At 36.6% G+C, this 26,279-nt stretch overlaps 1 protein-coding gene across 2 annotated transcripts in view; it reads left to right on the top strand.

Moving 5' to 3' along the window:
- The window catches only part of THSD7B (thrombospondin type 1 domain containing 7B), a 1,116,594-nt gene that overhangs the window by 509,810 nt on the left and 580,505 nt on the right, over positions 1–26,279 (top strand). For both annotated transcript variants that reach the window (XM_058715426.1, XM_058715425.1), the window contains one exon: positions 8,928–9,738. In XM_058715426.1, coding sequence (XP_058571409.1) covers positions 8,928–9,738 — 811 coding nt within the window. The remainder of the gene's footprint in view (positions 1–8,927; positions 9,739–26,279) is intronic.

Below are 26,279 nucleotides of genomic sequence, written 5' to 3'. Positions count from 1 at the left end.
ACATGTGATTTGGCTTTAGGAATTGTAGCCACATGTACAATTGTAGCTACATGTAGTCCCCCAGGTACGGGAGGGGACTTGGAGCATTGGAGGAACTGAAAGATGACCACCATGATGGCAGAGCAGTGAGTGAACCTGGGTGGCCAGGTTATCAGGATCCTAAAGAGGTGGAAAGGGGCCAGATCAGGTAGGAACTTATATGTCATGTTAATTTTTTTTTTAGAGGAATGGGAAGCAACTGATAAGCTTTAAGCATGGAAATGCCATATAGATGACAAGCTGCACCCAAAGTGGTACAGATTTGAATTATTAAATGATATGTGTCTGTGATATGGAGAAAGAATTGACATCAGGGGTGCAGTAGGGTGGGGCAGTACATGCTAGAAGGCCAGACAAGAGGTTACTCCTTTTGTTCATACAAGAGAAAATGGTGGTTTGGAAGAGGGTGGTACAGTGGGAATGAAGAAATATGAACAAATTGGATTGATGTTTAGGAAGTAAAACTGATGCGTGATTGATTGGATTTGATCTTTGTGAAAGAATCCTTAGGATGCTCATTAGACTGTATAGGACACATAGGTATTTCTAGTGTTTCTAGATAGAAAATAATATTGTGATTATGCCATGGTACTGCTGTTTCTCAGATATTTTTTTCAAATCAGTAACTTGGAAGTTATTTTTCGGATGACAAGAGTCTCAAATAGTGTTAAAATTGCTGTTTCAAAACTGCAATAATTATTTCTTTGGGAAGAAAAAAATTGGGTGAACTAGATGTTTTATCCACCAAAATGTAGCTTATGTTTTGTTCTCTCTCACTTGTTCATCATGACTATCTGCTACTAGAGAAAAGACATATTGAAAAGTAGATATACTCCATGTAACTGTTAGAGAATTGAAATTACGAAAAAAAATATTATCTCAAGTATGCTCCAGTGCAATTTTTAGCCTACGTGAAATTAATCCTTTAGTTGCTTAATGATAAATAAAATGGATGCCACCCTGCCCTTTTGCTTCATGTATTTTTAAAGCCTATGTACATAGTCTCAACATTGCTGCTTTTCCAGTGAACGTCTAGGACAACCAGCCACAAAATAGGCCTCCTTTATCAATCCCAACATGTATTGATTATTCACTGTGGAAATAGCACTTTATTCTTTTTTTTTTTCCGAAGGAGAAGGAGTACAGCTTAAACATTTCAGCCTCCCAAGCACCTGTTCCAGTTTGCTTCTTTGAAGTATAAAGCAAACAAATTTCTGGCCCTCCTGAAGTTTAGTCACTGCCTGAGTGGCCCATAAGCTAAGGGAGAAAGTCCTTCAGAAGAACACTGTGTGGGATTCAGCTTCACTCCATTTCTGGCTTACTCTTCATTACCTTTTTCACACAACGGATACAAAACAGCTGAGTAAATGATTTTCTTCTGCTTCTCTAGGGAATCTAGAGGGCTTAGCGGAAGCATTTATTGTAAGTAAAGTCAAAGTTGACTGGAGCCATATTTATGGGATGAGAACACCCCATAAATATTCGTTGACAGGTAGCAGAGCCCCAGGAGTTCCAGGGCCATCACCCGAGCCAGGCCATTGAGCTGAGACCAAGGCAGGCGCAGAGTCCTTTAGGCAGGAGAGGAGTGGCTGTGCCCTGAGCCCCTCACACCAGCTGCACATAAAACAGATCCCTCTTCTAAATATAGTTTATCTAATGGGCATTGCAAGGCTTCATTTGCTCAAGAGATATGGCTACTAAAAGTAGTTAAACTGCAGTTGTCGTGGAAAAGGCATGAGGTGGATAGAGCGGAGAGTCCAGCAGCAGGGCTTCTGGGGTGTTTACTTTGAGCATGTTCTTTGACCTCATGCTTTGATGGTCTCATATAGCAAAGAAGAACAATATCAACAATGTATTAGGAAGATGGTAGGTGTTGAGAAAACTGTTACTATTATTTGCTATAGTTATTCTAGGGATGCGTAATTTCTTACTGGTGCTTGAGGCTTCGTTTGTGTGCTAATCCCCTGAAACTTGCTGGTTCTTTATGTTCTTGAACATAGCTGAGTCCGTGTTCTCAAGCATTCAAAGGCAGGAAGGATCCCATTTCACACAATAAATTGTGAAAGGTCCCTGAGAACGGCTCCAGTTGCCGGTGCAGGAGACTGAAAACTCTCAGCATTAACAGGCACTTTGTTGCTTGTGGTGTATGTGATTTTATGTAATTTTCACTTGTTTTTTATGTTTTTCCTCCTTTCACCGCGCCCTTCCCCCCATCTTGGATTACATTTACAGAGTCCTTATTCCTCCCTTGCAGTCTTAGGGTATTACAATGGAAGCCAGCATAATATAGTGTAAAGATCACTGGACTGGGTGTCTGGAATGGAATTTTCCATCCCATTTCTGCTCCAAATGACTTTGTGACCTTGGGCAACTCATTGAATTTGTCTGGGCTTTGTTTCCTCCTCCAAAAACTGTGGGCTGTCACATTACCTTTCCATTCCCATATTTGAGGCAGTTAGCAGGCTGTAGGTTTTAGTGATCTGAAAAGACCCACTTTGTGTCAGAATGTAGTGAAGAATATGAGGCTTGAGATTTCCTTTTAGCTTCAGAATTTTTAGAAAGTAGAATTCAGACCAGAAATATTGATAAACAATTTTTAAAAGGTGGTTTTCTGTCTCTGTGGTGTTTGCATTAGCTGATGAGTCGTTCAGATATATTTCTAATCTGCCTTGCTGTCAAGCTACTTTTAATGGATGTTCTAGCCACTGGCAACTAATAATTTGTAATCATAAATGATAAGTAATGGAGGCACTTTGCTTTTCAGTCAGAGGCATCTGTCCACAAAGATGAAATGGGCTTAAAACGTGCTGTTAGGTGTCAAACAAAAGCACAATCATACAGAAAGAGCCTGGGATATTAGCAACAGTGCTTGCGCTTTCTGCGAGTATAAAAATTCAGTCCAAATGCTCTGTGGTGGCCTTGCATGGAATCATAAACTGTCTCCAAAAGTAAATCTTTATACCTATGAAAATGAAGTTACAGCTCTGAACCATTGCTGTTAAAATCTCTAATGAGAAATACTGGAATACTGTAGCACACATAGCCTTCAGACCACTGGTGTGTTTTGAAAATAGCTTTAGTATTAATAAAGGATTTTTTTGGTTCCTGTGAAAAGCATAATAGAATTTTTAACTAAAATGCATTATGGTTTAAATTTTTTCTCATTGAAAACAATTTTCCATGTTTTTACATTTTCTACATTGTGTTTCTATTGATATCTGATATATAACTCAGTAATGGATATATATAATGAACAAATTTTCTCTGTTAGTTTCGGTGGTGCTGTATGGCTTTAAACATCCTCTGCTAGTAGAAGTTATTAATTAACATGACAGATTCAGGAGGCATCTGGGTGGCTCAGTTGGTTAAGTGGCTGACTTCAGCTCAGGTCGTGATCTCATGGTTCATGAGTTCGAGCCCATTGGGCTCTGTGCTGACAGTTCAGAGCCTGGAGCCTGCTTTGGATTTGGTGTCTCCCTCTCTCTCTGCCCTTCCCCCGCTCACAGTCTGTCTCTGTCTCTCAAAAAATAAATGTTTAAAAAAAATGATAGATTTTGAAATGTAGACTTGAGAATGGCCATCCCTTCTAGCTTCCATCAGTGCCCCTGCCTCCAATATCCCTCTCAATTTCTGGTTTGCTGCTTTAGATCTAATGACCTTGGAAAACCAAAACATTAAGACTGCTAAACTGTGTACCAAGTAAGTATAGATAGACCTGAAGGAGAGATGGAATGTCCTCTTCAGGAGCAAATTGGCATTACATTTAGTGCCCAGATTTTGTAAGAGATACTTAATGTTTCATTTATTTTTATATTTCCAGAGTCTAATATATTACTTGTCAAGTAGCAGGTAATGAGCAACTGTTATTTTAGTGAATGAGTGCTCAGATGCCACTCTTTTCTTATTCCTTGGGTTCCTTGATGTGTTTCAGAAAGTGAGATTTCTTAGATATTTGTTCACTATGCAATAGAAACATTATTTTAATTACTCCATGGTTGATGTGAAAGCCTTTTGAGAAGTGAAAGCTACTGCATAAATTTCAAGCTATTTCTTGGAGGGGAGGCATCTTACAAGTCAATGTTGTTTTATATCACATTTGGTAATGTTGAGGTTTATGAATGCTTTGGCATAGTAATTATCCACAAATAATTTGGGTAAGGTATTAAAGCTCTGCATTGACATTCATGTCATTCCTCAACCCCATTGCCCAAGATAAAAAGAAAGCAATGTCAGGGTAATAAAAGCAGTAGTTGAAAAAAAAAAAGAATAGTAAAATAAACATCTCCTCCTATTGCATGAATGGTATTAAGTCAGGGTTGCTGCCTCAAACAGTGGCAAATGGTGTGCAAAAGCTATGGAATGTGTTTATTCTCTCTGACTTCTTGAGTTCCGTTTTTCCTTTGTTGTAGGTATCTCAGTGAATGCCGCACCTAAAACTCAGGCATCCAGTAGGTTGTCCTAAATATGATGATTTAGATTGGGAGATACATTCATCTAAACTAATCCAGTTAAGGATAACTTAATTAAGAGAATAAAATGTGCCAGCACTTTTCTGCTTCTGGAGGAGTATTACATTAGAGCATTCGCATATTTGCGCTTTCTGCAAGAAACACAGGCAGGGGAAAAAAAGAATCAAAGAGTCTTAAATGTGAATGTGACCTAAGAGTCCATCAGTACTACCCTTTTGTGTGCAAAGATTTTACCTTCTAAACCAAAATGTTAATGTAATAATTAAAACTGTTGTGATTTAAAAGATTTAGCAGTTTATTCTAGAACGACTATGTTTATCATACACAAAAGGTAGTAAATTGCAGGTGAGTTTTGTTTTTGCATAATGTTGGTCCAGGTAAACAAGTACTGAATTACTATTCCTGTTATACCATTAAAATATCTTCTGAGAAATGTAACACAGCATGAGTTTTAGTTTAAAGGCACATTATGTCTAATTAAACTTTTAATCCTTTACTGGTTCTAAATTTTGTTTAATTTGTATTGCTTGGGGCCTGTTTTCAATTAAGGAATACCAAATGATTGATGTTTACAAGCATGGGTTTCCTATATGTTTCTTTAGATTATTATCTAAGATATATATTGTGAATATAATCACATTTTCTATATATATATACAGAAAATTTAAAGGTGATGTTCATTTTCTACAGGCAACTGCTCAAAACTTTAATATTTCCTATTTCTGAACTTGGACAAAGATACAAGATTTCTCAAACTGTAGTTCACATCTTACTTAAATGTGCATGTTTTCTGAAATGGCAAAATCCCTCAGGGCTATGTGATTTTCACGAGTGTGTGTGTTTAAAGTTCATAGGCAAACACAACTGAATAAATCATGGAACACATTTTGCCTCTATGCCTGAGAAATGCAAATTGTTATAGGTCAATTGCTTAGAGGTCTTGTCTCCATTTTATGTGTCTTGTTTGCAATTTGTTTTTCATTTATTCCAAGCATATGCAATTCACTTTTTTATTTGCTTGTTATTTACCTGTTGTTCAGTTGTCTGCAAAGTTTGCTTTTAACATGAGGAGAAACTATTCTACCCTGACTGCGCCTTCCTAAATGTACTGACTAATGCTTATCAACATGCATGTGTCTTACCTGCCATCCTAAATTTCCAGGGCCAGAAGGGGGAAATCATTGCTCAAATACCACCTTGATTACTTGTACTCATATCCAAAGGAATACTAACTACCAGATGGGAGAGATCATAGCTAAGCCAAGAAACAGATCTGCCTTGTGATATTAGGATCACACATACCAATGCATATGGGAAAAAAACCACCACCACCACCAACAACAACAACAACAAAAACTCATTTCAAATGAAGGGCAGGAGCCTAAGTTTGGAGTCTCACAGATCTGGAGTCTCATTCTAGTCTACCATTTACTAGCTGTATAACCTTGGATGCACCCTGTAACTTCTCTGAGCTTAGTTTCCCCAGTTGATAAAAGGAGCATTCCAGCCCCGTGTCAGAGGACTGTTGTAAGAAACAAGAAAGGAAGGAAGGCACCGAGCAAATTGCTTGTGGTATATGACAAAGCATTCTGTGTTGTTGTTGTTGTTGTTTTTAAATGTCTTGATTTGTGGTATAAATACTCACATCATGGTTGATTTCAAATTATGAATGATTTAGCAACCACTTGGTAAAATTCTTGAATATGTAACAGTCTTCTGCTATCATCCCAGCCTATGACAGCACTGCTAGCCCTTAACAAATGGTAATAATTATTTCTTAATATGTATATTTTGTCTTCCATTGATCTAAGAAATTTTTTGCTGTTTGATGTATTTCTTTGTAGATGGGAGAATGTGAAAGCTAAGGGAAGAATAGTAATGTACAAGGTTTAAAATATTAATGATTTCAAATAACAAAAAAGAGCTACCTTAACAGTTTTGAAAGTAGGCAAAAAACTTAGAACAAGAAGGAAACATTTTAATAATAAGAAAATATGTTAGTAAAATGCTTTAAGAGTAAGAATAATGATCACTTTGTAAGGTGTTCTAGATGAATTAAATTTAGTATTAAATTTTTCAGATTGGTTAGAAATGGTTTGATTTTTCTGGTCTTACTTTCTTTACACACACACACACACACACACACACACACACACACACAAAGTCCTAAGGGAAAAGTTGTGTGTGTTTCCTACATTAACAAATAAAGATAAGCAGACAGCCATTATTTAAAAACCTAGTACTTAGAAAATGAGCATCTTTCAATTTTATCTGATAACTGTTTTATTTTATTCAAGACTGATTTTAGATTTTAAAATTTGCTAAATGGATATATCTTTTTTTGTTTTAGTTTATTTATTTTGAGAGAGAGAGGGAGAGAGAAGGAGGGAGAGGAAGAGAGAGGGAGTGAGAGAGAATCCCAAGCAGGCTCTGCACTGACACTAATCGTGAGTGAGATCATGACCCGAGTCGAAATCAAGTGTTGGATGCTTAACCAACTGAGCCACCCAGGTGCCCCTGGAGTATTTCTTTACTGAGTAACCATGGTGATTTTTTTTGGGCACTAATAAAAATTTGCATGCACAGTCTGCCATGATGGGCAAGGGATGGCATACTTGAACTGAGATTGCTCCAGAGCATCTGGACACATGAAGCCTTTAAATGACTTTCGTGTAGCAATGAACATCTCAATTTACAGAGTACAAAATTGTGGGTGATCTAGGAGAAAAATCACCAGAATCCAGGGCAGTTGATGAAATTGGCCTGAGCCAATAGTTCCATTTTTTATGTGCATTTACTGTGTCATGAGCTGGGGCACCACGCCTAGGAAATGTGTGGGCAAAGTCAAGGGCATTGTGGTGAGTAAAAGCTGACTTACTTCAATGAAACTTCTGTGCCCACTTCAGCAAGAGGAGTCTCCAGGATGAGGACACTGAAAGGACCTGAGGGTATTTTCTCCATTAATCTCACTTACAAAGTGACAAGTCATTGGCATAGTAGGTCTGCATAACCAGATAGAGCTGTGAGGAAGAACTGGGAAGACTGCACATTAGAACCCCAAAACTGATGTCCTGTTAAAGTGATAGATCCTCACTGCAGCATTTGACCCCAAATGCAAGTACCTGTTTCTCTGAGGATATATATGTCTCTTCCTAAATGCATGTGACTATGCACACATTACTGTTCCTAGAAATATAATGTGTGGACATGGAAACAAATTCCATGAAGTAGTTAAATGGCATTTGGGCATTTGGGGTGTTTGATCAGATTTGGGGAAAGACAGAAAGACTGCATCTTCTTTCCCTTACCTATGTAAATTGTTTCTCGGGGTGTGAATTACCTTTATTATTGTCACAACCTAGTGTAGGGGCAAAGGTTACATGGTTGAGCTGATAAAATTTTCTTGCGTTCATATTACATATTTAAGTAAAGTGAAAGAGAGGAAAGTATTTTCTTTCCAACTGACATAAAATGTGCTTACTTGCCATCCTTATGAAGTTGTATCATCAGCCTTCTGGATAAGGCTGGCTGGTATGTCTTCAGATCAGATGCAAAACAATGTGAGAAACCTCAATGGACACTCTTTTGTCTGTCCGTTTCTTCGTGGGACTCTTTCTCATGAAAACGTGTTCAGTAATTAAAAGAAGTGGCATGTTATGAACCAATGTTGGTAGCTTTACCCGGAGTCATTACCTGTCGAAAATCCAAGGGGGTATATTTCAGGGATTGTGGGGGCAGTTCAATAGTGCTGTTGCTGCTTTTATTACATCCTCCCCCATCAGCTATTTTCTTTTTCATGCAATTCACTCTGCAAGCAAAAACCAAAAGTGGGGACATCTATTAAGCGAGTGAAAATATATTTAGGATACTTTGGCAAGTTATTTTTTAAAAACGTATTTCTCTTCTGAGCCACCTGCAGTATTGAGCTGAAGGCTTAGAAAGATGAGAGACCCTACTTTATTAAGATCCTGGGTTTAGGGCTTTTCTTTAGATCAAACATTGTCTACCTAGAAAGTATTAATATTGAGTTAGATATATAGGCTTTGGAATGTAGCGATTATAATGATACCAATCATTTATTACGTGTGCATTGTCTCCTTGGCACCACATTGTACTACTGATCCTCAGAACAGTTCTGCAAGTCAGTGCTTTTATTCTTTCCCTTATGTAGTTAAGGAAACTAATGCTTAGAAATGGAAGTAATTCATCCAAGTTTACATTGCTGGTAAGAGAGGGAGAGGGGATTTCAACAAAGGCAGACCGATGCAGCGTCCACACTCTTCACAACTAAATTAAACCTCCACTCAAGTTCATAATTTCATACTGGTTGTGTTGGGAAGTGTGCAGACTGACCCATTTTTGTGTGGAGGGCCGGGTGGAATGTCTGAGTGATTGACATCCTTGTCTTTGTGCCTGTAGGCCCCTGGGGAAGGTGCGCAGGAGACTGTGGACCAGGAGGAGTCCAGAGTCGTGCACTGTGGTGTTTCCACTTGGAAGGGTGGACGAGTCACGTCTCTAACTGTGATGAGAACAGCAGGCCTCCAAAGGAAAGAAGCTGCTTCCGAGTCTGTGATTGGCACAGTGACCTCTTCCAGTGGGAGGTCTCTGACTGGCACCATTGTGTGCTCGCCCCTTCCAGCCTCGGCCAAGCCGAGCCTCGGCCTGAGGAGTGTGTGACAGCGCAACATGGGTTACAGCACCGGACTGCGCGTTGTATTCAGAAGTTGAACAGAACCGTGGCTGGAAATGAAATATGTGAACACTTTGTCCCACGGCCCCCCACAGAGCAAGCTTGCCTCATTCCCTGCCCCCGGGATTGTGTTGTATCTGAGTTCTCACAATGGTCCGAGTGTAGCAAGGGATGTGAGAAGCGATTGCAACACAGAACCCGGGCAGCCATCGCTCCCCCTCTCTATGGCGGTTCTCAGTGTCCCAATCTGACTGAGTCAAGAGCCTGTGACACTCCCGTTTCCTGTCCTCTTGGAGAAGAGGAATATACTTTTAGCCTTAAAGTTGGACCATGGAGTAAATGTAGGCTGCCTCATCTTAAAGAAATTAACCTAAGCGGAAGAACTGTTCTGGATGTTAGCTCTGATTCAAAGGAGCGAGTAACCTTTAGACATCAGAGTTACAAGCCACATCACCATTCCAAGCCCTGGGACTTAGAGATCGGTTATCAAACTCGGCAGGTCTGGTGCACCAGAAGTGACGGGAAAAATGCTATGTTAAGGTAGGAGGCCTTCAGTGTTTATATCTTTGCTTCACCTAGATATTTTACAACATAATTTTATAAGATATATTATTTCCTATAAAGGGATAATTATAACCAGGTTGGGGATTTGGGTTTTTAGAAGTTTAATTTAAGAGGTTTTCAATTTCAATTGTGAACATTTCAGAGTATAGACCAGGCAGAGCTCTGAATTCTTACATAATTAATAGTACAACTACATAGGATAAGGCATGCATTTCCACATTTTATCAAAGTGTCAACAAGTTTTAAAAAAACATTTATCACTATAGTAATAGAAGACTAAACCTTTCTTTATAATCATAAAAATTCAAATTGACTCTCAAACTTGGGATAGAAATTATGCAAAAATTATCATTTTTCATAATCATGTTTTTTAAAAAAATTTAATTCTTATCTATTTTTGAGAGAGAGAGAGAGACAGAGCATGAGTGGGAGAGGGGCAGAGAGAGAGAGAGAGAGAGAGAGAGAATCCGAAGCAGGCTCCAGGCTCTGAGCCGTCAGCACAGAGCCCAACACAGGCCTGGAACTCACGAACCGTGAGATTATGACCTGAGTTGAGGTCGGTTGCGTAATCCAGGCACCCGGTATTCATGTTTTTTAAACTTGGTTTTGTTTACTTTTGTTTTCATGTTTAAGAAGATTCTCTAACATTTTAGTGGTAGATTTTTTATAGTAGTAATAATAACAGTAAGTTAATCTAAGAATGCTTTCTATGACATCAATTTGAAAAACATATTACCTTGCACGGCAATAATTAGAATTGCAAACCTGTAGAGGGAATGGACTAAAACTTTTAAAAAGAATAGTTAAGGCTGTTAGTGCTTAAAAGTTATTTGTAATTGTTCTACTTTAAATTGTAGTACAGAAAAATCATGACCTAGGTATATAGAAATATGCTCAAAGTAGTATTTGTTTTATTTTCCCCAGAAGGTCTTAAAGCACTGGTATGTTACCAAGTTTTTCCAAATTTAAATGCCTTTCAGTAAGACGTATATTACAAAATAGTGAAACACTCATCTCTAGAATTAATCATTATCACCAGTTACTGTTTTCTCAGAATCCACAGCTGGCTGGGAGAGGCTCAAAAGACTACCTCTGCTATTCAAGAACAAAGTAATGTGATGATTGTTTCTTGTTTTTTTAATTTTTATTTTTCATTTGACTTCACAAATGAGCATATTTCACCTTTGATGCTTCATTCTGATTTATGCCATATGTGGTTGGCAAGTCCATTGAAGAGTGATTTTCTGCCTTTTATTGCCTGCCTCTGTGAAGCCCAAAAGATTAAGCAGATGATTTGGGTGATTATTGTTTGAATGCGTATGTGGGATTCTATAAAGACATTGTTTTCTTACTATTCCAGAGAATGTTTTCAGTTTTAGTTTGCTTGTGTTTGCCATGTTGTTTTTCTTTGTTTTAAATTAAGAGACTTTGTTTTTTAGAGTAGTTTTAGATTTACAGAAAAATTGAGTGGAAAATACAGTTTCCATATAGCTTCTCCTCACTCCCCTCCACACATACAGTATGGTACACACTTCTTGCATCAGTGTAGTGTGTTTGTTACCATTTGTGAGCCAGTATCAACATATTATTATAGTCCGTAGTTTAATTAGGGTTCACTGTGTTGTACATTCTGTGGGTTTGGACAAATGTATAATGATATTGTTCATAATTACTGTATCATATAGGATAGTTCATGGCCCTAAAAATCTGTGTACCACCTATTGGTCCCACCTCTCCTCTCCCCAGTTCCCTGGCATTCAGGGATCTTTTTACTGATGGCATAGTTTTATCTTTTCCAGAGTGTTATATAGTTGGAATGATACAGTATATAGCTTTTCTTATGGGCTTCTTTTGCTTAGCAATATGTATTTAAGATTCCTCCATGTATGTCCATGGCTTGATAGCTTGGTTCTTTTTATCACTGAATAGTATTTGTTGGTTTATAAACTATCCCTGTACACATAGAGCAGGGAGAGACCAAAGAAAGAGACAGACCACTCCGGATTGGGAGGTGGCAGTTTAGTAAGCAAGAGAACTTACCAATAAGGCTTGTCTTGGGTGGCTGCATGATGAGTAGGTATCTGCACCCATTGCCAAATCTTAAAAGTTTATATAGAGGCCTTAATTGGTTTCCGTCACATATACCATCTAGATGTTCTCAAAAGACCTTACTCCTTTAAGACCATGTACTTAGAGCAGCTCCCACTGTGTGCAGAGCATATATTCCAAGGACAAGCAAAGGGGTGAGGAGCCTCCAAACGCCTGAATCTAGCCTGATGGTCAACTGGCAGTCACATCCTCTTGATTACCTCCTCCAACAGTATTCTGTTGTATGGATATATCACAATTTGTTATCCATTCACCTGTTGGAGGACATCTTGGTTGCTTCCAAGTTTTGGCAATTATAAATAAAGCTTCTGTAAACATTCATTTGGAGATTTATATGAACTTACATTTTCAACTAATTTGGAGAAATACCAGTGGGCACTTTCCTACATATTACAGTGAGAATTGTTTTATTTTGTAAGAAACTGCCAAACTGTCTTCCAAAGTGGCTGTATCATTTGGTATTGCCACCAGCAATAAATGAGCATTCCTACTGCTTCACATTCTGGCCAGCATTTGCTATTGTCAGTATTTTGGATTTTAGCCATTTTTAATAGGTGTGTAGTGGTATCTTGTTTTAATTTGCAGTTCCTTAATCACTTACGATGTTTGGCATCTTTTCATATGCTTAGTTGCCATCTGTAGATCTTCCTTGGTGAGGTGTCTGTTCAGATCTTTTGTCTATTTTTTGAGTTGTTTTCTTATGGTTGAGCTTTACAAATTCTTTGTGTACTTTGGATACCAGTCCTTTATCAGATATATGTTTTGCAAATATTTCCTTCCAGTTGATGACCCCCTTTTCATTCTCTCAATAGTGTCTTTCACAGAGAAGTTATATTTTGTTTTGTTTTAATCTTAGTGAAGTCAAACTTATCAATGTTTCTTTCATGGATCATTCTTTGGTGTTGCATCTAAAACAACAACAAATTCTCTAAACCTAAGATCAACTAAATTTTCTCCTATATTGTTTTCTAGGAGTTTTATAGTTTTACATTTTACATTTAAATCTATGATCCAGTCTGAGTTAACTTTTGTGAAAGGGTATAACGTTGGTGTCTGTATTTTTTTTTTTTTTTTTTTTTTTTTTGCGTGTGGATGCCCAGCTATTCTAGTTCCTTTTGTTAAAAAGACTCTCCTTTTTCTATTGAACTGCCTTTGCTCCTTTGCCAAAGATTAGTTGACTATATTTATGTGGATCTATTTCTGGGCTCTCTGTCTTTAGTCCATTGATCTATTTATCTATTCTTTGCCAATAAAACAATGTCTTAAATACTGAGGATTTATAGTAAGTCTTGAAGTTGGGTAGTTTCAGTCCTCTGGATTTGTTCTTTTTTTAGTATTGTATTATCTATTCTGTATCTTTTGTTTTTCCATGTAAACTATAGAATCAGTTTTTTTCAATATCTACAACATAACTTGCCAAGATTTTGATTAGGATTGCTTGTAGTGTATGGATCAATTTGGGAAGAAATAACTTTTTTTTAATGTTTATTTATTTTAGAGAGGGAGGGAGAGATAGAGAGTGAGCAGGAGAGGGGCAGAGAGAGAGGAAGACAGAATCCTAGCAGACTCCATACTGTCAGCGCAGAGCCTGATGTGGGGCTCAAACCCACGAACAGTGAGATGATGATCTGAGCGAAACCAAAAGTTGGAAGCTTAACTGAATGAGGCACCCAGGTGCCCCAAGAAATAACATGTTGATAGTGTTGAGTCTTCTTTTCCATGTACCTGCAGTATTTCTCCATTTATTTACATCTTTGACTTCTTCATCAGAGTTTTATACTTTTTCTCATGTACCTTTTGTATCTATTTTATTAGATTGATACTTAAGTATTTCATATTTTTGGTGCCAATATAAATGTATAGTGTTTTAAATTTCAAGTTGTAGTTTTTAATGGCTTGTGTATAAGAAAACAATCGACTTTTATATATTAACCTGTATTCTGCAACCTTGTTATAACCACTTATTATTTCCAGGACTTTATGTTGTTATTGTTAAGATTCTTTGGGATTATCTATGTAGATAAGCATATCATTTGCAGACAAAGGAAGTTTTATTTCTTCATTTCCAATCTGTATACTGCTCTTCTTTTTCTTTCTCTCTTTCTCTTTTCTTTCCTTTTCTTTCCTTTTCTTTCCTTTCCTTTCCTTTCCTTTCCTTTCCTTTCCTTTCCTTTCCTTTCCCTTTCCCTTTCCCTTTCCCTTTCCCTTTCCCTTTCCCTTTCCCTTTCCCTTTCCCTTTCCCTTTCCCTTTCCCTTCCTCTTCCTCTTCCTCTTCCTTTCCTTTCCTTTCCTTTCCTTTCCTTTCCTTTCCTTTCCTTTCCTTTTCTTTTCTTTTCTTTTCTTTTCTTTTCTTTTCTTTTCTTTTCTTTTCTTTTCTTTTCTTTTCTTTTCTTTTCTTTTCTTTTCTTTTCTCTTTCAATTCTCAAGTTAGTTAACATACAGTGTAATCTTGGTTTCAGGAGTAGAATCCAGTGATTCATCTCTTACATATGACACCCAGTGCTCATTCTGAAAAGTGTCCTCCTTAATGCCCATCACCCATTTAACACCTCCCCCTCAACCAATCCTGTTTTTTCTCTGCATTTAAGAGTCTCTTATGGTTTTTCTCCCTATCTGTTTTTATCTTATTTTTTCTTCCCTTCCCCTATGTTCATCTGTTAAGTTTCTCAAATTCCACATATGAGTGAAATCATATGATCTCTTTTTCTGACTTATTTTACTTAGCATAATACCCTCCAGTTCCATCCACGTTGTTGCAAATGGCAAAATTTCATTCTTTTTCATCACTGAGTAGTATTCCATTGTATGTATATGTATATACATACAATTGTATGCACATATGTATGTGTTGTATTGTACATTGTATGTACATCTTATTAATCCATTCTTCAGTTGGTAGACATTTAAGCTCTTTCAATAATTTGGCTATTGTTGATAGCTGCTATAAATATTGGGGTACATGTGCTGCTTGAAATCAGCATTTTTGTATACTTTGGATAAATTCCTAGTAGTGCAGTTGCTGGGTTGTAGGATAGTTTCATTTTTAATTTTTTGAGGAACTTCCAAGAAATGTGCAGAAGACATGAATAGATACTTTTCCAAAGAAAACTTCCAGATGGCAGATAGATACATGAAAAGATGATCAAAATTGGTTGTCATCAGGGAAATACAAATCAAAACCATAATGAGATACTACCTCACACCAGTCAGAATGGCTAAAATTAACAATTCAGGAAACAATAGATGTTGGTGAGGTTGTGGAGAAAGGGGAATCCTATTGCACTGTTGGTGGGAATGCAAAATGGTGCAGGCACTCTGGAAATCTATATACCGTTTATTTCTTTTTCTTGTCTTATATTATCTAGGACTTTGAGTGTGACTCAAATAGGAGTGATAAAAATGGACATCCTTGCCTTGTTCCTGATCTTAGCAAGAAAGCATCTGGTTCCTCACAATTAAGTATGATGTTAAATGAAAGTTTTTTTCTGGATGTTCTTTTTCATGTTGAAGAACCTACCCTGTATTCCTAGTTTGCTGAGAATTTTTATCATACATTAGTGTTGGTTTTTGTCAAGTGCTTTTTCTGTATGTATGGATACAATGTATGATTTTTCTCCTTTAGTCTATAGATAAATTAGATTGTGATGATTTTTGAATGTTGAACTGGCTTTACATCCCTGGAATACAGCACATTTGGTTATGATGTAGTATTGTTTTTATGCATTGTTGGATATTATTTGCTAATATTTTGTTGATAATTTTTACATATATGTTTATGGGAGATATTGGTCTTAGTTTTCCTTTCTTATAATGTCTTCATTTTTTGATAATAAGATAACGCTGGCCTCATATAATGGACTAGAAAGTGTGTACTCTACTTTGATTTTCTGAAATAAATTGTAGCAAATAAGTATAGTTGTTTTTTTTTTTTTTTCTTGACTGGTAGAATTCAACAATGGACCTGGTGTTTTCTGGTTTGGTAGGTTATTAATTACTGATTCAATTTCTTTAATAGATATGAACCTATTCTTACTATAGATTTCTCCTTGTGTGAGTTTTAACAGGTTGTATATTTCATTCATCTAATTTATCAAATTTGTGTGCATAGACTTGTTCATAATATTCCTTTATTATCTTTTTTTATGTCCATGGGATCATTAATGATGACCTCTCTTTCACTACTTATCAGTACTTATTAGTACTTTGTTTCTTCTTCTTCTTCTTCTTCTTCTTCTTCTTCTTCTTCTTCTTCTTCTTCTTTTTAATCTTAAACTGGCTAGAGGTTTATCAGTTTTACTGATGTTTTTTGAGAACCAGCTTTTGCTTTCAGATATTTTCTCTACTGATTTTATACTTTCAGTTTTATTGATTTCAGTTATAATTCTTATTCTTATCATTTTGCCTACTTTGGATTTAATTTGCTTTTCCTGTTCTAGTTTTCTAAGATAGCTTAAGTTATTTCTTTTAGGTATTTATTTTTTTTCTACTGTGTGAATTCCATGCCATAAATTTCTTTCTAATCACTGCTTTCACTACATCTACAAATTATAATAAGTTGTATTTTTATTTTCATTTAATTCCAAATGTTGTTTAAGTTATCCTGTGACTTCTTCTTTGACTCATGCATTATTTGAAAGTGTGGTGTTCAATCTCCAAGTATTTGGGGATTCTCCTCCAGCCACCTTTTTGTTACTGATTTGTAGTTTAATTCCATTGTGTCCTGAGAGTATACTTTGCATGATTTATATTCTTTAAGTTTGTTAAGGTGTGTTTTATGGCCTGGAAATGTGGTCTGTCTAGGTGAATGTGCAGTGTAAGGATGAGGATAATGTGTATTCTGCTATTGTTGGATAACGTATTCTTTAAGTGTCAATTATATCCAGTTGATTGATGGCACTGTTCAGTTCCACTATGTCCGTACTGATTTTCTGCCTGCTGGATCTGTCCATTACTGATCGAGGGGTGTTGAAGTCTCCAACAATAATAGTATATTCATCTATTTTTTCTTTGCAGTTGTATCAATTTTTACTTCACATAGTTTGATGTCTCTTGTTAGGTTCATACACATCAAGGACTGGTATATCTTCTTGGAGAATTGCCCCCATTGTTGTTATGTAATGCCTCACTATATCCCTAATGGTTTTACTTGTTCTGAATTCTGATTTGTCTGGAATTAATATAACTACTCCAGTTTTCTTTTGATTACTTTTAGCATGGTAATATTTACATTTTAATCTATCCTTGTCTTGAAAGTTTCTTGTAGACAATATACAATTGGATTTTCTGATTTATCCACTCTGACAATCTCAGCCCTCTGATATATTTGTATCATTGAATTTTAAAATGATTATTGATGTAATTGGAACAATATCTATTATATTTATTATTTTCCATTTATTTCCCTGTTCTTTGTTCCTCTTTTTGTTTTTTCATCTCTGATTTTAATTGACCATTTTTTATTATGTCATTTGTCTTCTCTCCTAGCATATCTTTTTTCTTTATCTTTTTTTTTACCTTTTTATTTTTTTCTATTAATTTTTTTTTACTTTATTTTATATAGAGAGAGTAAGAGCAAGTGAGGGAGAGGGGTAGAGGGAGAGAGAGAATCCCAAGAAGGCTTTGTGTTCAGCACAGAGCCCAATGTGGGGCTTGATCCCACAACCCTGGGTTCATAACCTGAGCCAAAGTCAAGAGTCAAATGTTCAATTGACTTAGGCATGCAGGGTCCCCTTTTCTTTACCTTTTTCCATGGTTGCCCAGGAGTTTGCAAAGTAAATTTACAACTAATCCAAGTCTACTTTCAAATAACACCATACCACTTTACACATTCTTAGAACATTCCCAGTCCCCTTTTCCCATTCCTTATAACACTCCTGTCATTAATTTCACTTAGCCATAACCCATAATTACTTAATACACTGTTATTATAATTTTGAATAAATTATTGATATTAGATCAGTTATGAATGAGAAAAATAAAATATTTTATTTTACCTTCAATTATTCCTTCTTCAACAGTCCTTCTTTATTTATGTAGCTTTAAGTTTCTGACCTGCATCGTTTTCTTGTCTCTGAAGAACTTCTTTATAACCTTTATTTCAAGGCAGGTCTACTGATCACAAATTTCCTAAATTTTTCTTTGAGAAATTTTTATTTTTCTACTTTTGAAAGATAGTTTCACTGGATATAGAATTTAGGTTGGTGGGTGTTTTTCTTTCAACACTCCACTATATTTTTTGCTTGAATAGTTTTAAAAAGAAATTTTATGTAATTTTTATCCTTGCTTATCCATAGCTTAGATGTTTTTCCAGTCCAGCTCCCCATCCCGTTTTTTTTTTTTTCCCAAGACATTCTCTTGGACTTTCTGTATTTTGAATATTGTATGCCCAGGTGTAGGGTTTTTTTTTCTTCCATTTTTAAAAAAAGCTTATCCATGGGGTGCCTCGCTGGCTTAGTCAGTGGACTTTTGACTTCAGCTCAGGTCATGATCTCATGGCTTGTGAGTTTGAGCCCCATGTCGAGCTCCATGCTGACAGCTCAGAGCCTGGAGCTGCTTTGGATTCTGTGTCTCCCTCTCTTTCTGCCCCTCCACCACTTACACTCTGTTTCTTTCTCAAAAATAAATAAACATTACAAAAATAAAAAAGCTTATCCTGTGCTTGGTGTTCCCTGAGCTTCCTGAATCTTTGATTGGTTGTTGTCTGTCATTAATTTTGAAAAATCTCACTTATTATTTTTAAACACTTCTTTTTTCTTCTTCTTCTTTCCTTCTTTCTTTCATTTTATTTTACCTGTGATATTCCTATTACACGGATGTTACACTATTTATAATTGTCCTGTAGTTCTTGATATCTTGGTTTTTTTTTTCATTTTTTTTCTCCTTTACATTTCAGTTTTGGAAGTTTCTGTTGACATTTTTTCTTTTTTTTTTTTTTAACTATTTTTTCAATGTTTATTTTTGAGAGAGAGAGAGAGAGAGAGAGAGTGACAGAAAGACAGAACATGAGTGGGAAAGGGGCAGAAAGAAAGGGAGAGACAGAATATGAAGCAGGCTCCAGGCTCAGAGCTGTCAGCATTGAGCCCAGCATGGGGCTTGAACCCACAAACTGTGAGATCATGACTTGAGCCAAAGTCGGTTGCTCAACTTGACTGAGCCACCCAGGTGCCGGACATTTTTTCAGTCTCAGTCTCAGTGATTCTTTCCTTAACTATGTCCAGTCTGTTGATGAGCCCATCAAAGGGCAGTCTTCATATCTGTTTTAGTGTTTCAACTTCTATCATTTCCTTTTGATCTTTTTCATAGAGTTTCCATCTCTTTGTTCGTAATATACATATGTGGTTTCGTATTATGATTTTTTCCTGTTAGAGCCTTTAGCATATTAATCAAAATTGTTTTAAATTCCCAGTATGACTGGGCACCTGGGTGGCCCAGGCAGTTAAGTATCTGACTCTTGGTTTCGTCTCAGGTCCTGATCTCATGGTTTTGTGAGTTTGAGCCCTGTGTCAGGCTCTGTGCTGACAGTGCAGAGCCTGCTTGGGGTTCTTTCTCACTCTCTCTCTCTCTCTCTCTCTCTCTGTCTCTACCTCTCCCCTGCTCACTCTATCTCTGTCTATCTCAAATTAAATAGATAAACTTAAAAAAATTCCCGGTATAATGCCAAAATTTTAGCTATATCTGAGTTTGAATCTGACGTTTTCTCTGTCTTTTCAAACTGTGTTTTGTCTTTTTGTATGCCTTGTATTCTTTTGTTGAAAGCTGGACATGATGTACTGGGTAAAAGGAACTGAGATAAATGAGCTTTTTTTTCTGTTTCAGTAAAGTCCTATTATGCAAAAAAAAAATAGGCTTTAGGTGTGAGATTTTGTATTTATTTGGCTAGGATTAGTCTGTGTTTGCTGTAGCTATAGGGGTCATAGGCTAAAATTTTCCTCTGGTGTCCTTGTTATGCTTTTTTTTTTTCCTTTTCCTCTTTTGTTTTTTGGTTTTCCTTAGAAAATTCTTCCTAATTAAGTTCTGGTACATGAAATTATTTTTATTGTAATTCTCTGTTATTAATCTGGAGCCTCATTAATGTTTTGGGGGGAGGAGGAGTAATGAATTTTGTAATGAATTTTGGGGGGAGGAGGAGTGTTTTATAGTCCTATAATTTGGTCTCGATCTTTTATTGAACCTGTTCTCCTAGATGTGGCCTTTAAAAATGCTTCTCCTACTTCACAACTTCTTTCTTCCCAATTAAGTAATAGAGAAAGGCTAGAGAGGGCTGGGGTTGGGTATTTTCTTTCCCCAGATTGTTAGGATCTGGTAATATCCCAGTTGGTTAGGCTTCAGTAAATAGTTTCCTTTGAGGGTGAGAAACTTTTAAGAATTCTCTGGGTCTACTTCAGAATGCCTCCCCTTGATGAGAGCATGACATTTTTTTTCTTTATTGTGAAAACCTGGTCAGACTTCTGGAGGTGAAACTCAGGAAAATACAGGATCTCTAGTAGGACTGGGCCCTCTTGAAATTTTTAACTCAAAAGCTCGTCTGAACTGAAACCACCAGCAATTTATCAATCACAGCTTAAGTTATGATTCTCCATATCCACCTATTTTCTCTGTGCCTTTTGGGACATCTATCTGCCCTGTGACTAAATTCTCTGATGAACTGAAGAAGTTGTCAGTTTTCAGTTTGTTTGGCTTTTTCTCATTTTAGGAATGAAAAGAAGTCTTTTAATGTTTATTTATTTTTGAGAAAGGAGTGGGGGGAAGGGGAAGAGAGAGAGGGAGACACAAAATCTGAAGCAGGCTCCAAACTGTGAGCTGTCAGCATAGAGCCTGACATGGGTCTTGAACCCACAAACCATGAGATCATGACCTGAGCCAAAGTCGGATGTGCAACCAACTGAGCCACAAAGGTGCCCCTAGCTTTTTCTCATTTTGATGATAGCAGTGAGTTCACACTGCTTAGGTGGTTGTATAGAAACCAGAAGTGACCATGTTCTCTAGTTTTTTTTTTCCAGTTTTATTTTATTTTATTTATTTATTTATTTAGAGAGAGAGAGATACAGAGAGCATGAACATGGGAAGGGCAGAGAGAAAGGGAGAGAGAGAATGCCAAGCAGGCTGTGTGCTGTCAGCAGAGAACCTGATGTGGGGCTCAATTCCATAAACCATGAAATAATGACCTGAGCCAAAATCAAGAGTCAAACATTTAATTGACCGAGCCACAGAGCCTAACATGGACGATGTTCTCCTTTGAGTTATAGGCAGCATATTGAACTAAAACAACTTTTTAAACATTATGTCATGAAATTTATGCTATTTATTTTATTGAGTCATCAAACAATTATGAAATGACTTATATCCTATCATGAAATGTTTAGGTTATAGGAAAATATAGTGTTAAGTAGGAACATAATCTATTTCTCTAACTTCCACTGCAATGAACAGAAACATTTCCCTTGACAGCTGTGAGGGCCATTGTTGACAATATTGTCTCATCTCATTTTTATCCAACCTCATGAATTATGTGGACATAGTCCACCAGAACTTTTACTAAAATGTTTCAAATCCATCTTTGCAAAGTACACATTTTTTTCCCCTTTTTGTGGATCTGATACATTCAGGAAAGCATTGTTATTTTCGTGTGTCTGTTGACTTTTAGGACGAACTTAAGTTTCCCTTAATCAGTCAAAATTGTCATATATAATGGATTCCTTGTATGCTATACTTATATGAACGTTTAGGCCACTTTCCTTTTGGTGGTCTCTGTGAGACTGTATGGACAAGTGGCATTTTGTTTCCTCTGTTCTGATTATGGCAATGGCTAGTTGTCATGTCATTTAGAATGGGATACTTCCATAATGCCCGCTTCTGTTTGCGCCTTGCTGGAAAGTCATTTCATAATCTAGGGCACCACAAAGGTTTAATTAATGTCCTTTGCTAGTTCTCTCATTGATTACTGTTAACTTTTGATAAGCACCTCAAGCAATTTTCCCTTCACACTTACATTTGCCATGTGGTGGGCAGTTCTCTTAGTGTTGGTGCTTCTCTGCTCCCTCATCACCGATTTGCCTTAAAGATGGGCTTAAAGATCTTTAGTTTTTAATTGTGTCATTGCATATCCTATTTTTCCCTTTATTTTGATGGGAGTTTCTCTGTGGTTCCACTATTACATTTTTATTTTATTTTTAAAATTTTTAATGTTTATTTATTTTTGAGAAACAGAGACAGAGGGGAGGGGCAGAGAGAAGGGGAGACACAGAATCTGAAGCAGTCTCCAGGCTCTGAGCTGTCAGCACAAAGCCTGATGCAGGGCTTGAAATCACAAACCACGAGATCATGACCTGAACCAAAGTTGGACGCTCAACCAACTGAGCCACCCAGGCGCCCCTATTACATTTTTAAAGAGCCGTCCCACAGCCTGTTCATTTTTTTTTTTTCAGATTATCAGTGATGCTGTTATTGAACTTTTACAATACCTAACTTAATGAAATAAAGTGATCTTCTTTATTCATCTTTTTTTTTTTTTTCATTAAAGTGTAAGTGAATCTGAGTTAAGAAATCTGGGTTGTAGACTAGGCAATCTGTGTATATGAATAAAAGAAGTGATTTATATTTATTATTTAGGTCAATAAAATTCAGATGAATGGATTTTACTTTGATTTTAATATAGAGAAACATTTGGCATGGGCAGTCTTTTAAAAGCTGTGATCATTTGGTACATGGTGAACATTCTTTAAATTCTCAGGCCGCTATGGTTAGATAAATATTCTATGATTTCCCTTGAAAAGAGCTCCTGAGAGGTAATAAATTTTGACTATAAAAAGAATCATATCACTACAGCTGAAATCCTACTGTTACTTTGCTTTTGTTTATGTTTTTTATCTCTACCACCAGAGTAGATTTAGAAAGAAATTTCCTATCCCTGTCCCTTTCAAAACATAAATAAGTGCTGACCCTGAATGTAAAAAGTCATTTTCATAATTTGTTCTTTGAAAGTGGCAGAGAATATTTTGTTGCTTTTGTTGTGTTGGTGGGAATGAGAATAGAGGTCTTTTTCTTTTCTGGTTTTCATTTTTTTTTTTTTTTTAGTTTACTTTAAGTTTTAGATTTTGTTTTCCTCTTTTCCTATGTATTGATTTAATTTTATTTTTAAAATATATTGAACAATAACGTGTTTCTCAAAGTTAAAAGTATACATCATGTTACTGGGAGGAGCATTACTTCCTCCTATATATCTCCATCCTATGTCTCCTACGTTTTGTAGATAATCACCATTCTTGTTTTCTCACTTATCCTTCTGTGTTTCTTTATGTTTTTTAATTTTCACTTCTTTCTTACACAAAGAGTAGCATAGTGTGTAACATTTTTTTAAAAAAAATTATTTATTTTTGAGAGAGAGAGAGACACAGAGCATGAACAAGGGAGGGGCAGAGAGAGACACACACACAATCTGAAGTAGATGCCAAGCTCTGAGCTGTCAGCACCCATGAACTGTGAGATCATGACCTGAGCTGAAGTCAGGATGCTTAACCAACTGAGCCACCCAGGTGCCCCCACACTGTAGCTTATTTGAACAGATTCCCACATTTAGACATCTAGGCAGTTTCTAATATTTTGCAATTACAAATAATTCTTCAGTGAATAAGCTTTTGTTCATATATTTTCATATTGTTGGAGGTATATCTTCAGGATAAATTCCTAGAAGTACAATTGCTGGGAAAAGGATTAATACATACGAGTTTGTTTAAATAATGCAAAATTCTTTATGAGAGTGATGCCATCTTGCATTGCCATCAACAAACTTACAACGAGACTATACTGTCAAGCTTTTGAACTTTTTCCTAATCTGAAATGTGGGAAGTGATATTATGATAGGGTTTTAATTTTCATTTCTCTTAATATGTATAAATTTGTATATTTGCCCATATATTTAGGGGCCATATTTATAGATCTTTTTGTAAATTCTTTGTTCATGTTGTTTGCCTTTATTTCTATAGGAAGTTTTATCTTTGCTTTCATTTTCAAATTTTTGTAGTTAGGGATATTAACCCTATATCTGTGACATATACATATATCTCTATATATAGATATATTAGATATACATATTTTTTAAAGTTTATTTATTTATTTTGAGAGAGAGTAAGATAGCATGCACACCAGTGGGGGAGGGGCAGAGAGGGAGAGAGAGAGACAGAGAGACAGAGAGAATCCCAAGCAGACTCCACATGGTCAGCAGAGAGCCTGATGAGGGCTCGATCTCAGGAATCACGAGATTATGACCTGAGCTGAAATCAAGAGTCAGATGTTTAAAAGACTGAGCCACCCAGGCGTCCCATAATATATATTCTTATATTGTCACTTAGTTGGCATTTTGTGTTTTGACTTTGCTTATAGGATTTTTGCTATGCAAAAGTTTAAAATTTTTACATAGTCAAATTGATAAATATATTGCATTTGGAATTTTAGTCATGATTTGAAAAAATTTTCCATACCCAGTTTAAATTTATGAAAATTTTCAGGGCACCTGGGTAGCTCAGTCGGTTAAGCAACTGACTTCGGCTCAGGTCATGATCTCATGTCTGTGAGTTTGAGCCCTGTGTTGGATCTGTGCTGACAGCTGGGGAGCCTGGAGCCTGCTTGGGATTCTGTGTCTTCCTCTCTCTCTGCCCCTCCCCTGCTCGTGCTCTGGCTCCCTCTCTCTCCAAAATAAATAAACATTTAAAAAAATAATAAATTAAAAATTAATGTTTATTTTTGAGAGAGAGAGAGAGACAGAGCATGATCAGGGGAAGAGCAGAAAGAGGGAGGCACAGAATCTAAAGGAGGCCTCAGGCTCTGAGCTGTAAGCACAGAACCCAAGGCAAGGCTCTAACCCACAAACTGTGAGTTCATGACCTGAGCCAAAGTCCGATCCTTAACCGACTGAGCCACCCAGACTCACCATACCCGGTTTAAATATATCCATGGTTTCTGTTACTACAAGCATAATTTTATTTTTTACATTTCAATTTTTGATCAGTTTAGACAGCATTCTTGTGTATGGTGTGAGGAATGGATCTAATTTTGTTGTTTTTTAAATCTTTCCAGTACCAGTGCCATTTATAAATGATTCTCTCTTTGACCCTTTAAGTGAGAAAACATCTTTGTCATATATTAACTTTCTATATGTAGTTGAATTTCTTACTGGGATTCTATTGTATTTTAGTTGTCTATTTATGAGACATTCCCCAAGTATTTAAAAAATTTTTTTTATGTTTATTTATTTATTTATTTATTTATTTTTATTTTTTTTTTCAACGTTTTTTATTTATTTTTGGGACAGAGAGAGACAGAGCATGAACGGGGGAGGGGCAGAGAGCGAGGGAGGCACAGAAGCGGAAACAGGCTCCAGGCTCTGAGCCATCAGCCCAGAGCCTGACGCGGGGCTCGAACTCACGGACTGCGAGATCGTGACCTGGCTGAAGTTGGACGCTTAACCGACTGCGCCACCCAGGCGCCCCTGATGTTTATTTATTTTTGAGACAGAGAGAGACAGAGCATGGACAGGGGAGGGGCAGAGAGAGAAAGAGACACAGAATCTGAAACAGGCTCCAGGCTCTGAGCTGTCAGCACAGAGCCCGACGCGGGGCTTAAACTCACGTACCGTGAGATCATGACCTGAGCCGAAGTCGGACACCCAACCGACCAAGCCACCCAGGCGCCCCAGTCCCCAAGTATTTTAATGAGAGAGGCTTTGCCAATCTAATGCAATATCTGATAGGGCTTGTCCCTCCTCATACCTGTTCTATTTCTGTATTTCATAGCTATCCTTGAAAGGTATTTATTCCTTGCAAAATTTATGATCAACTTGTCCAGCTCAATAAAATAAGCTCATTGGAATTTCATTAAGTAAAATTTATAAATTACCTTAGAAAAAACTAACACCTTGGTGTTGAAACCTCCTAACTAAAAACAAGGGATATCTTTTCATTTGTCTCAGGTCTATTTATGTGTCTATTGGAGATGTTTTATAGTTCTATTTATAGGGATCCTGAACACTTCTTAAGTTGTTTTCTTAAGTGAAGTTTTACATTTTTGTTGGATTAGAGATGGTATTTTTGTCATTCATTGCATTCTCTAAGTGGTTAATACAAAATACAATTGATGTATGTATCTTAATTTTATAACTTGGAGCTTGCTGAATTCTTTTATTAAGTGAGTCACTTTTTATCATTTGCCTTCTGGTGCTTTTCAAATATAATGTCATGTTATCAGCAAATAGAGATAGTTTTGTATATTCTCTCATTCTCATGCCTTTGGTTTCTCTAGTTTAATGAATTGAATGCAGAAAAATCTTAAATAGTCATGAAGATAGTGCCTATTATTACCTTTCTTAAATCCCAGTGACAATGTCTCCAGGATTTCCCCATTAAGTAAGATTCTGG

Source organism: Neofelis nebulosa, chromosome 2 (assembly GCF_028018385.1).
Source record: "Neofelis nebulosa isolate mNeoNeb1 chromosome 2, mNeoNeb1.pri, whole genome shotgun sequence".
Taxonomy (NCBI): Eukaryota; Metazoa; Chordata; class Mammalia; order Carnivora; family Felidae; genus Neofelis; species Neofelis nebulosa.
The sequence above is the reverse complement of the archived record's forward strand: the minus strand, read 5'-3'. Positions and strand labels throughout refer to the sequence as shown.